This window comes from Sebastes umbrosus, chromosome 14 (assembly GCF_015220745.1).
Source record: "Sebastes umbrosus isolate fSebUmb1 chromosome 14, fSebUmb1.pri, whole genome shotgun sequence".
NCBI classification, from domain to species: domain Eukaryota; kingdom Metazoa; phylum Chordata; class Actinopteri; order Perciformes; family Sebastidae; genus Sebastes; species Sebastes umbrosus.
This window is the reverse complement of record NC_051282.1, coordinates 21,871,931-21,884,386: the sequence shown is the minus strand read 5'-3', so window position 1 is coordinate 21,884,386 and position 12,456 is coordinate 21,871,931. Positions and strand designations below refer to the sequence as shown.

General features: G+C 43.6%; 1 protein-coding gene and 1 long non-coding RNA gene across 2 annotated transcripts in view; both read right to left on the bottom strand.

Moving 5' to 3' along the window:
* The window catches only part of arhgap23a (Rho GTPase activating protein 23a), an 83,088-nt gene extending 78,566 nt beyond the window's left edge, over positions 1-4,522 (bottom strand). The window contains exon 1 of the mRNA XM_037793334.1: positions 3,925-4,522. Coding sequence (XP_037649262.1) covers positions 3,925-3,933 — 9 coding nt within the window. The 5' untranslated portion in view covers positions 3,934-4,522. The remainder of the gene's footprint in view (positions 1-3,924) is intronic.
* A 4,587-nt stretch (positions 4,523-9,109) lies between these two features.
* Positions 9,110-11,390, bottom strand: LOC119501076. The gene is made up of 2 exons (XR_005209753.1): positions 10,803-11,390; positions 9,110-9,954 (listed from the first exon to the last, which is right to left on the bottom strand). It is a non-coding gene; the product is annotated as an uncharacterized LOC119501076 (long non-coding RNA).
* Positions 11,391-12,456: the final 1,066 nt, after the last annotated feature.

Genomic DNA, 12,456 nt, shown 5'->3' with positions numbered 1-12,456 from the left:
TCAGTCTCTACCGCTCAGGACAATAGGACAAGAAATTCCTCCAAAGATTGGAGAGCTGTAGGCGGGGGGCTTCGGGGTGCCATGGGTGGGGCGTCAGATTAGACCACCTGTTCCACCATGAGGCTTTTCCTTTATCCTTCCGTCTCTCACACTTGTTGTCTCTCACATTCCCTCTCACTATCTCGTTTGTAACTTAATAAGACCCTTTCTTCTCTCTCTCTCTTCACACACTTTCACTCTCATAAAATATTTCCCTCCGCGGCTGCTTCGCTCTGAGCTAATTTTGACTGCATTCCACTTCAGTCACATCTATGGGAAACAGACAAAACAATTTGAGAGATAAGTCTGGCTGAGAGCCACAGTGACACACACACACACTCGTATACACACACACATAGTACAGTTAGACATATGTCGCCTTGCCGCCTAAACCGAGCCTCCAGGGAGTCATGTTCAGACAGCAGTGTAAACACAGCAGCGTCACCCCTGTCCACATCACTGAAGCTCATCCAGCAGTATCAGGGATTCCCTCCACTGTAGTGAAACACTTGCAGCAGTCAGGAGTTATAAAGTTCATAATCCCTGAATGTTGCTCTTTTCTAGCTCTGTCTTCTATGATCTAACTTCTCCCTTGGCTCGCAGGCTGTTACAGCAAAGAGAACCACTTGTTTTAGTCTGATGGATGTGGTCAGGATACTCCAAACCCAGAGATCACAGGGCAGCAGCAGTCACCGCAGCCCTGCCCAGGTCCGCCTTAATGACTATTGATCGCAAAGCACTAATCACCCAAACTGATTTGTAGAGAGCCTGGCATTTGAATCGTCCTCGGGCAAGTGTTTCTCTAGCAATGAGGATTGTCCTGGTGTCAGTCGGTGTGTTTTATAAACATATTAAACCAGACACCTCCACTGAGGATGAGTTGCATCATGTGCAGAGCATGGAGCGAGGCATTACTCGGGTGCAGAAGAATGCAGCGCAGGCAGACTCTGAGAGAAAGAGGTGTCCCACTGCTGCCCTTGATTCGCTCTCACAGACACTTTATGTAACCAGCCTTCTCCTGTTCCTCACTATCACTGTGTATTTGAACATGTGTGTGTCTGTTCTCGCATAGAACAGAAAAACCTGGACCTCCGTCCTCCAGGGGCTTTAGTCTCTCCACCAATTTAATTGAGTCCAAAGGGGCTTAAGCAACTGTGAACTAAAACCAAAAATCATGTCCTCTCTCTCTTCCATGGTGGAGAGGAGGTCGTGTTGCTCAGGCTCTATCTGTTTGGCGACGCCTAGAAGCTGATGACAACTCCTGGATCCATCTCTTCATGTATGTTTCACATTATATATATAATTTTTATTTTGTCATATGGATTGTATATGTTGTATTTTCATTATGTTGTTACTCTGCACACACGACATCTATTGCACGTCTGTCCGTCCTGGAAGAGGGATCCCTCCTCTGCATACTTGCCAACCCTCCGATTTCCCGGGAGACTCACGCTTGTGATTGTCCTCTCCCGGTTTCCTCCCAGGGTCACAATTCTCCCATATTTTTTTCCTTTTCGTTATCTCAGCCTGTTTCTGGAACTGAACAGTGTGTGTGTAATCCCTACTGTTTCCACCCAGACGACACTAGAGCTACACCAACTGTCATTTCCCGGTGGAAGAGAGCAGTCTATGCTTGCGACGCAGCGCAGTTTGAGCTCATGTTTAAGCTGCGCTTGCCACAGCGTGAAGCGCCCAAAGTTGGGCCTTGCTCGATGCAGCAAAAAGCCGTCGTGGCACGGCGCTTGCCATTGGAAATAATGTGTTTCAGAGCACAGTGGTGGCGTTGTCACGTTGTGTCTGAAAGAACCTTCAGTGAGTGAGAGAAGGAGAGAGAAATGAAGAGTACTAAGAGAAAGAAATGAATAAAAACTGATGAATATTAGTTTATGCCAGATATTCACACGCCATGTTCACACCAGAGGGGCGGATTATTCAGTTTTCTTTCTTTCTTTCTCTGAGAGGGTCGAACTGTAAAGGACAGAGGTCGTCGTATCCTGTACAGATTGTAAAGCCCCCTGAGGCAAATTTGTGATTTGTGAAATTGTGGCTATACAAATAAAATTGACATGACTTGACTTGACAGATACAGCATGATGTCCTGTAGACTTTGCAGCCTTTCCATGACTGTAGTAAACACTACATGCCTCTGTTTACATTCGCACAAGCGCTGTTAGTGCATGTTTACACTGCTAAATGACAGTAGGCCCCAGACATACACTGTATATCCAGAATCATCTTGAAACACCAGGCTATGGCAGGAAATATAAGCAGAGATAAAGCCTCGCAGCCACATCACAAAACAACAATGATACACAGTCACGTGATGAACAGGAAGTGCTATAATCAAATTTGTCAGTTGCGTCACAAAATAGTCCATCTATTAAAATGACACCGACCCACCCTTAGCGCTGCACCAAGGCCACGCCATGTCAGCATTTCGCAGCACTGCGCAGTCTTATAAATAGTTTTTTGTTTCCTGTGAGGTACATTGTGCTGTAAAGCTACACCATTCTTGTTTTTCTTGGTGCAGAAATGAGATAACTGATACTGAAAATGTGTGTGTATGTGTGACACTGAGGCCATGGCCCATCACACACTGTGTGCTCTGTGTTATTATTGCCTGAGGCTTCCCATTTGGGGAAATAAGGTTAAGAGTTAGAAAGAAAACACACAAACAAGTGAACAACATAGTGTGCCTCCTACAAATGTATTCACCCGTACACACCCAAACACACAGTCTAACCAGCAGCAGTGATGACATCATCTCTGCTATTACTGGGGGGCTCACGTCACCCTGACCTGAGCAGAGCGGACACAGACAGGACAGGAGATGTTCCCCTTATGGACCACATGCATTATTCAGCCAGAGGAAGGGTTGGGCTGGGGTGTCTCACCCATACACCCCTCCTAATCTCCCCCTCCTGTCTCCTCCTTAATCACGAACCTGATGAACACTTCCACCTCAGGAGGAGGACAACGCAACAGAGGAGAAGGAGGGGGGATGAGGTAATCAATGACTAGGACACACACGGGCAGTACATTGAAGGCAACGCTCTCTCCTCCTCTAAAACCATTCATCACACGCTCAACTACAAGCAGCTGGCTGCCTCCAGCCTGGATACAACACCTGATAACAGCATCAGCACTCAGCCTCCACACAGAGGCTGTAAAACACACCAAATACTCCAAAAACAGAGTCTGTTTCTGAAGATGTTTGAAGTGGAGGAGGCAAATTCACTCAACAAGCTGTGGATGACAGTCTCTGTAAAGGCTGGTTGACATGAGTACACAGTGTGACAAAGCAGTGGGCACGCTCCTCTGAGCCTCTATGAATGAATAAACAAATGAATGAACGTAGACACACGCAGCTCTGGACCCTGTTGCATGACATCCCATCTCCAGCCTCCGTCCCGACTCCAGCATGACATGTTAAGACGGATCATGACCTCATGAGGATGCCTGTTCACCCACCAAACTGAGCCACACCCCTCTTTTTTTGATGCTCCTCTTTCCTTTCCTCTCCCAAAAGAGTTGCTCTTACGCCCGGTGTCAGAGAAGAGCAGGTGATGTTTTCAGCTGTGTCATCTCTCCAGAGGCCTGGCATTTTGCCGGTGGAGGCACCTCTCCATCCCCCTCCCCCCCAGAGTGAGACCAAGCTCGCCGGGGAGGAAGAATAAAACACATAAGCAACGTGCTGTGCTGTTTGTTTTTCGGGAATGGAAAGGGGGGGATGATGGATGTTATGAATGCCTGCTGCTGCTGCTGTTGCTGCTGTGTGTGTTTTGTGTCAGCAAGGTGTGAATGTGAAGCACACTAAAAAGCTGGTGGTCCCCTTCACTTCCCCTTCAGTCCCCTCCCTTCCTCTCTCCTCTTCTCCATCCTCACCTGGTCCATGATTTCAGCGACTCTCCTCCCTCCTCCTGTTCCCAGTCATGGCACGAGATCGCCGGCTGCCTGTCTTCTTCTTCTTCTTCTTTTCCTTGTTCAGTATTCCCAGCAGCAATCCTGCTCTCCTCTCACACAGGCGAGGCAGCCTGGCAGCCCACTGCTGTGCCTCTCCACAGAGGCATGCTTCAGTCTCTGAGTGTGACAGTCTGATGCATCCAACCAAGCACTCCTCTCGTGTCCTGTCCTCTGTCCTCTCTTATTTCTTCTGCTTCTGCTCAGGGTGGAGGCTGGAGGGCGATCAGGGCGTGCGTATATAGGATCCTCACCTCTCTCCTTGATAGCCACACAGAGGGAAGAGACTCCCGCTCTACGTTTTCGGTTCTCGAGCTCTTTCACTCCTGTGTAAGCTGGCCTCTCGCCTCGCCTCCCCTCCCCTCCCTCTCTGTCTCCACTTCCCTCCTCCCCTCCCCCTTCTGCTGCAAAACCCCAAGCCAGCCGGAGCGAGCAAATGAGAGAGAAGGAGTGAGGGAGAGAGGTAGGGCGCAGGGCTGAGATTGGCTGCCGGGGGGATCATGTGACTCCCAGTAGAGGACTGAGGGACCCTCTACCAGCTGTCCAGCTCATGCTTCCCTGAAAACCTCTGTTGCCATTGACAACAGCTGCCCTGCAACACACCAACCACAGATCCCCAGACAAAAAAGCCATTGGCTGGCATGTTTTAAGCCCCCCGCCTACTTATTGTGGGGGGAGCATGTTGGGAGGTGTAGTCCAATCTGCAGTGAGGGTGGACGGGGTGTTTAAGAGCACACATCCCTGTGCCCCTGGGAGGAATGTTTCCCCCCCTGTGCTCGCCTCTCTGCTGAAATGTTTATGCATCAGCGTAACGTTGGCGGAGCTCCAGAGTGAAAGCAGCTCATATCATTAGCATTGAAAGTAAAACTGTGGCATAAAGTTGGATAAAACACACATGGGTAGAGGAAAGACCTCGGGGTCCGGGCATTCTTGGTTCAGCCAGGAAAAAGACATCCTCTGTCGTTTCCCTCTCGGTCAGCGGTGGAGGGAAACACCCTCCCCTCAATAACAGGAACTCCATCGCTGAAGGCCATGGCTAAGCACATATAACCCCCCATTCATCCCTCCCTCTTTCTCTTTTCTTTCATTGCCTCCTTTTTCTTTATTTGCTCTGTCTCTATCCTCTCCGGCCTCCCTCTCCTCTCCATCTATTGTATTATTACTCTCAATTCCTCGCTGCTCTGTCCCCTCATTGGCATTCCAGAAAAGGTTGCAAGAGGTTACAGGTGCCACAGAGGAGAGATGTTATTACAAACTAGCAGCGTGCGTCAAGAGTTGCATTGTGCAGCATCAATTTAAAAGGAAAAAAATCTACACTGAGATGTTTTTACGGTGTTAAATATCATTGATTTGTGAGATTCGGTGCGTTCCAGGAGTTATTATGAGATGAAGTGTTGTGAGTTATGATTTTGGTTCGTCCAATTCTCCTCAGCCTGCGTTGTCTAGGTCTGTTTCAGTGACTGATTACTTCCCAGGAAGATCCACTGATTGCTTTATCCAGCTATGGGATAGACAAATGGTTGCGGATAGAAATTGCTGTATTTAAAAGAGACAACATGTTTTGTGGATGCAGTGCATTTTGGTCTATTGAGAAATCAGTATCACCGCCTCTTCTATAATGTCACTTTACCTTTATTTACCTTTATAGACTTTACATACTGTTCACATTCAGTTTTCCATCTGAATTGACATTACTATTTTATATCTACTTGTGTTTATATTTAAACTGCACTATTTTATTCCTTAGATTATCATTTTGCTTTTACATTTACTTGCGTGCTTTCCTCTTTTATATATACATATTTTACGAGCATTGTTAAAGGAACCTGAAACCAAAGATTTTCATTGCCAGTGACTGCTTGACAGATAAAGAACCTTGAACCTTGAATCTTGAATCTTGGGTCTCCCCCTGAATGATTATTAAAAAATACAATCTAGAAAAATGCCTTTACATCTGACTTTTAAGGACTGACACAAACCTGATATTTACTGTTTATGTTTTAGATATATGACATTTTTCAGCCATCAAATTCTGCACTGTAAACATCTGGCAGTGGTGTCACATTGTGTATATTTTTCCAGCTATCATGCTATCCAAAGGAGAAAGGAAAATAGAAGAACAACAAAAATGGGCTCAGAAATGCGAGGCACGCTGCCAGCAGCTGCAGCAGTACCAGGGTGCCCTATGGGGGGCGGCTTCTTCCTTTTAAAGTAATCATAAACACTTTAAAATGTCCTGTATTATGACCGCATCATGCTGCTCATGGGGAAACCCAAGGCCCCCTCAGCTGAAAAACAAAAGAGCACCTGTTCTGGCTTATTTTGATTCAATGGATGCATAACATAGCTGTGACATGATCTGATATGGTAGCCAGGAGCAGTGTGACAGGCCAGTGAATGAAGGGGGGCGGGGGGGGTCAGGAATGCAGTTACAACAAGGTCATGCAACATGCGGAGCTGCAAACAACCAAACAAACCCTGCCCTACTTTCTATAGTCTGGTTTCAATGCATCCTTCTCTTTTCTTGAACACCCTCTACTGTAGACTGCTGCAGCGTCATTTGATCTGGTCGAGCCAAAGATGCTGTTTGAAGTGTGTGTGTGTGTGTGTGTGTGTTTGTGCTCTCAGATAGAACAGCGGGTGTATTGTAATGCTGAGAGTGGTAGATTATACTATCAGCAGAGGAATTCCGATTATTTCCCAGAGTAGGTCTGTCTGCACACATGTGGGAGAAACTTTAGCTAAGTGTTTGGAGGAGGAGGGTGACGCTATGAGGCACATACACACAATGACGTTAAAGGAATAGTTCAACATTTTGGGAAATAAGCTTATTTGATTTCTTAGGTTAGTAGGTTTAGTAGGTTGATACCACTCTCATGTCTGTACAGTAAATATGAAGCCAGCAGCCTAGCATAAAGGCTGGAAACAGGGAGAAACATTTAGCTTGGCTCTGTCCAAAGGTGACAAAATCCATCTACTAGCATTTCTACAGCTCATTAATTCACATGCTATATCTTGTTTGTTTAATTTGTACAAAAACTAAGCAAAGTGTAAAGTTGTGGGGCGTTCCTGTGAGACTGTGCAGCCCGTTGTTATTCCCGGGGCGTCAAATACTGACGCTTTGTCATGGCGTTCGATACCGACGCACAAGGCACCCTTTAGCGTTGGTATGAGACGCACTGGGATTTCCATTAACTACAATGCAAACCCATCCACGTCAATATTAAACGCTCAGGGAAAGTGCTGTGGTGACGTAGTTTAAAGAGTGAAAGAGACACACCTGGTGGGCGGGAGGGGAGTTGGATGGGTCCAACAAACACACGGCTTTCATCCAGGAGACCGCTGTTTGTGTCCCGTGCGTTACGTTTCACTTTCACGTTACAATCAGCTGTTCGTTCATGTCCCATGTTCACAACGTTCAGTGTAATTTTAACTGTACAAATAGTGTTTTTCCCTAAACCTAACTATAGTGGTTTTGTTTTGTCTAAACCTAAGCAAGTGGTTTTGTTTAATTCACAACACTAAGCGTGTGTTTACTGCGACAGAAAAGTGACATTGAGGGTTCTGACAAGCCGTCAGTATGTGACCAGTTGGGATGACTGTTTGCAGGCTTTGCACAAAGCTAAACTAAGCTAAGCTAACCAGATGCTACCTGTAGCGATACTCAAGGGGTATCAATCTTCTCATCTAGCACATTTCCCAAAATGTGTAACTTTTTATTTATGGATGTAATGTCGTGGGTTTTCAGAATATATTTAGGGAAAGCACTTATAAATGTATAAAATTCTCAAAATATGTAAATAAAGAAGCTGACCTGTCACCTTGGAGAGTCACTCAAGAGCAAGACGGAAAAGAGGGCAATCCTTCATCTGTTGACGAAATGACAAATTAGAAATGAATCTTGTTTTCAAACCACAATAGAACTGAGTTGAGGTAGATGCAACAATCTCTATGAGAATCAATACCACAAGAACAATAGGGGGAAAGTCCTGAAGGGATGGATTTCACAGTGATTGACTGTCAAAATATAATAATGTATTCCAATACACTAAACATAATATAAAAACAACAACAAAACATTCATATCTCTTGAACATAATGCTCCCGTTTCTGATTTAGTGTGTTCAAAACCGTCGAAACATAATACACCTGCAGATTTCCATCAACTGTGACTGTTAAACTGAAATCACACTGCTGTCATCTTGTCTCATGTCATCTGTTCTTACGCACATCTGGATCTGAATGAGCAAAGTTTATTTACTTCACAGATACACTGCCATCAGCTGATTCTCCACAGCCTACTGTAGGTAAACAGCACCATCTACAGGACAGCATGTAGGGTAATACAGATGATGGCTGCTCACACTACCACGCTAGTGTGCTTTAATTGACAGGAGATATTGAGCAGTGCTTCAATCAAAAAATTACATTGTGAGTCACAAACATGCATCAGACAGAGTTTGATGAAATGATGTCCCATGTAGTAATTAAGTAAGTAAAGCTTTATTTGTGTAGGCATATTTTTGTTGTGATGATTATAGAGGCAACTACATGACAATCTTCTTGGTGGACAGAGAAGACGGAAAAATAGTCCTTATTTGATTGCAGGCCTGCACTCCCTCAAGGTCACAGACTCTAATTTAGATACCAGCAGAATACAGCTCTACACAGCGCAGAATAATAACTATTATAATAGACTTTAGCATGCAGGCACTGGAGCAGTACTTGGCCTCAGAAATCTAATAATCCGTGACTGTAGAGTACAATAGAAATTCTTTTGAACAGGAAATAAAAGCTAATTTCAAAAGCAATATATGCACAGTGTCCCTGGTCGGCCTTGGATCTTTGATGAAAGCCATACGCCGCTCTCTCCCCAAGTATTTCCTGTTTATATCTCTAAAGTCACTCTCCAATGTGGCAAAATGCCAGAAAACTAACACAAAAAAATACATATTTGCACTTAAGATAGATCACACAGACTTTAAGACTCATTATAGCATGAAAGATGAGAAATCTTTTGTGTAGCAAAATGTTTCCTTTGACAGGAGTGAATGATTTATGGTTGTCATTGAAATAAAAACATATTTTGTTGAATTGAAGAGGAAGCAACTGGGTTTACAGAAATCATCTTTATTTGACATATCATGTGAAATACTGTCTTTAACCTCAGTAAATCATCAGTGCATCAGTAAACTTAACATCATTTATATAGTAACACATCATCTATATGAGGTTTGGTGGTAAAACTGAGAAGCACATACAGTGGATATATTTCTGAAATGACACCATTGCTCCTCGTTGATGTCATTTGCAATCAAAGTAATAAACAAAAAACAAACATAACTCTTAAAGTACAGATCAATACAGATACATAACTGACACATTCCCTTTGGCTTTAACCTGACGGGGAATCTTGATTGTAGTGAGGAGAAGAACATAGTTGGCAACATGTGAATAAAGTAATAAATAACACTGATATCGAGGCTGAGCCAACCAAGGCGAAAACATGAGAACAGAAGGGTTGACCTCAAGGTCATAAGGATGATCAAACTGAACATTACACATAATAGATAGAGCAGAAAACTAGCTCACAGTGTTTTTAAAAAGGCAAATTCTACACCCGTATTACGCCCAACCCTAAAAAAACCATCCTGCATCCATGTGATTTATTGGACTTGTGCAGAGGTAACATTTCTCCTCCTTTAAAGAGAAACATGCACAACCCTTGAGTAGCATAGAAAACACACTGGTTAGACTGAAAAGTAAGTGGGAGCTCTTGGAAGTAGTGACATTTTGTTGGAGGAAGAGGAGGAGGAGGAGGAGGAAGGAGGTGGTAGGAGACAAGAAGGAGGCAGTTTGGCTTCCACTTCTTGTCCATTTGTTTTTCCTCTCAGCTGGATTGCTCTTCACCTCCTACATGAGGAGACCATCATGGCAGGACTCCGGCTTTTCTCCCTGAAACAGATGACAGCTGGTATCATTCACAGTTTATCACTGATAAATAATCTTATTCAGGTGCAATAATGTGATAATTTCCCACATATATTAGACACTTTATGCTACTATAGCTGTTATATAGCCTACATGGAAAGCCAGATAACCATTTCTAAGGCTATCCTCTCTGTAGTTTTATAAAAACAAAAGTTTTTCGCTGTATACTATATGCAAAATATCACATTTATGTTGAACCAAGTGGCTTCCAAACCAGAGCTGGTGGCATGGTGAAGGCAGTTGATAGATTTATGAGTGGCCTCAACAAATATAAAAAAAATATGAACCTAAGGTCAAAGTAAAAATGTGTAATCCCTGAAAAAAAGGGTTTTGAATCAAATTTTGAATGTATGTTATTACTAGAAGTGTTTTTACATTATCAAAGATGCATTTGAGGATGTAGAAATGAGTATACGGACACATTATATCAATGTGGAGTAGTTACCTGGCCAGTTTCTCTTACTCTTCTATTTGTTTAAGAGTATCTTGACAAGTAATACATCTGTATGAGTGAGTTACTCACACCTTTTGACTAATTTTGAGTCTCCTTGAGGTTTCATGTATGAAACAAAGTTATTTATTGTGCATTTTATTGTTATTATGCAAGAAAAAAATAATATGTATTATTTTTATGTGATGCTTGAATTTAGTGGGGGTGAGATGTAACATATGCCTCTAGCATGTTACATTAGATACACAATTTAAGCTTTAATAGATTGTTACTCTTGTTACTATTTATTAAAGCTTAAATGATGTATCTAATGTAACATGCAAGAGGCATATGTTACAGATGCAAAGAAACGCTCCCTTACCATTTATCCATGATGGAAACCAGGGATGCAGGAGAGGAAAAACACACATCCTGTGTACGCCTGCTGTCTGTGCACTGGCTGCCTGTGTGCAGGAGGCTTCATCATCATCATCGTCTTCATCATCACAGCAGGTAAATGATGTAGGAGAGGAAGACGAGGCCCATGATGGCGAAAAACATCAACAACAAAATGTCCACCATGATGAAAACAGTGTCGGAGGATGGAGACGGTGTAGACGCTGGAGAAGGACACGCAGCAAAACAGCAGCGCTTCGGCCGCTGCAGGAAGATCGGCAAAGATCGGCCCCGTTCGGAAAGAGAGCGCGAATCAGCTCGACCGCGGTAGTGGCTAGAAGGGAGCCAGCGAACTGGGGGGAACTCTCGCGCGATTATAAAGTTAGGCATTTATCTCGAATAGTTAAGGCAAATAGTTCGTTAAGGCAAAAGTTCGTTCTTTGGTTAAGATCTGAAATTGATCTCATGATTGATCTCGAATAGTTAAGGTTAGGATAGGTCGTCGGGGCAGCGAGTCTCGCGAGTTTTCGCAGATCTCAGATCGGATTTCGCAGTTTGCGGACTCCCTTCTAGACACAACCAAAGCCCCACCCCTCTGCTCCAAAACAGGAAGTGAAGGTACGGGAGAGGGCTTTCTTTTACCTCGTGCTTGGACTCACAGGGAGATTTTCATGAAAAACTGCAAACTGTAATCCCTAATAAACCTCAGAGAATGAAACCAAAATGTTTTATTTGTTGTACCTTAAAGTGTCATTGCTGAGGGCGGTACACAAACCAGGAAACACAAGTATGACCTGACAGGCGAAACTCCGGGGAAAGATATCCCTTTAACTGCAGGGCAATTTCCTCAATTATCCACAATGCCAATTTATCTAATACACTTTCTACTTATTCCAACATAACACAGTACACGTTGTGATTTGCAAATTAACTTACACAAGGACTCTAAAAAAAATCTATACACTTTATACTATAAGTATAAATATATACTTGCCTTATTAGGTACACTCAGCTAAACTCAACCGTCTATAGCAGCACATGCATCCTCCAAAATGGTCATAAAGTTGCATCAACACCTCTGTAAAACAGTTTCAACAAAAAACTGAACATTACCTTCATGGTATGATTTATTGCAGGTGTTACCCTCTAGTCAGTATGGCGGGTTGCACACGGGCAGCAAACACCTTGAATATAATTCAAACAAATATTATTTGGGTTGGCATATCTGGCACAGCTTTAAACTGGTTTCATTCATACTTAACTAACAGATATTTCCATGATTGCATAAATAATCATGCCTCATCAGCCCCTTTGCGGTGTGGAGTCGCTCAGGGGTCGGTTCTTGGACCGATCCTTTTCTCACTGTATATGCTTCCTCTGGGTCATTTGTTCAGCAGCTTTCCTGATGTGTCATATCATTGTTATGCGGATGACACTCAGATCTATTTTGATCAATAACCTCAATCAACTGTCCTCCCTCCATGACTGCTTAGCAGCAACCAAAGACTGGATGTCTCACAACTTTCTCCACTTAAACCATGATTAAACATTCTTGTAATAGTCAGTTCATCAGTTTATTGGCCCACTTCAATCCAATATCAGTCCTACAGCTAAGAATCTTGGTGTGATCTTTGACCGGA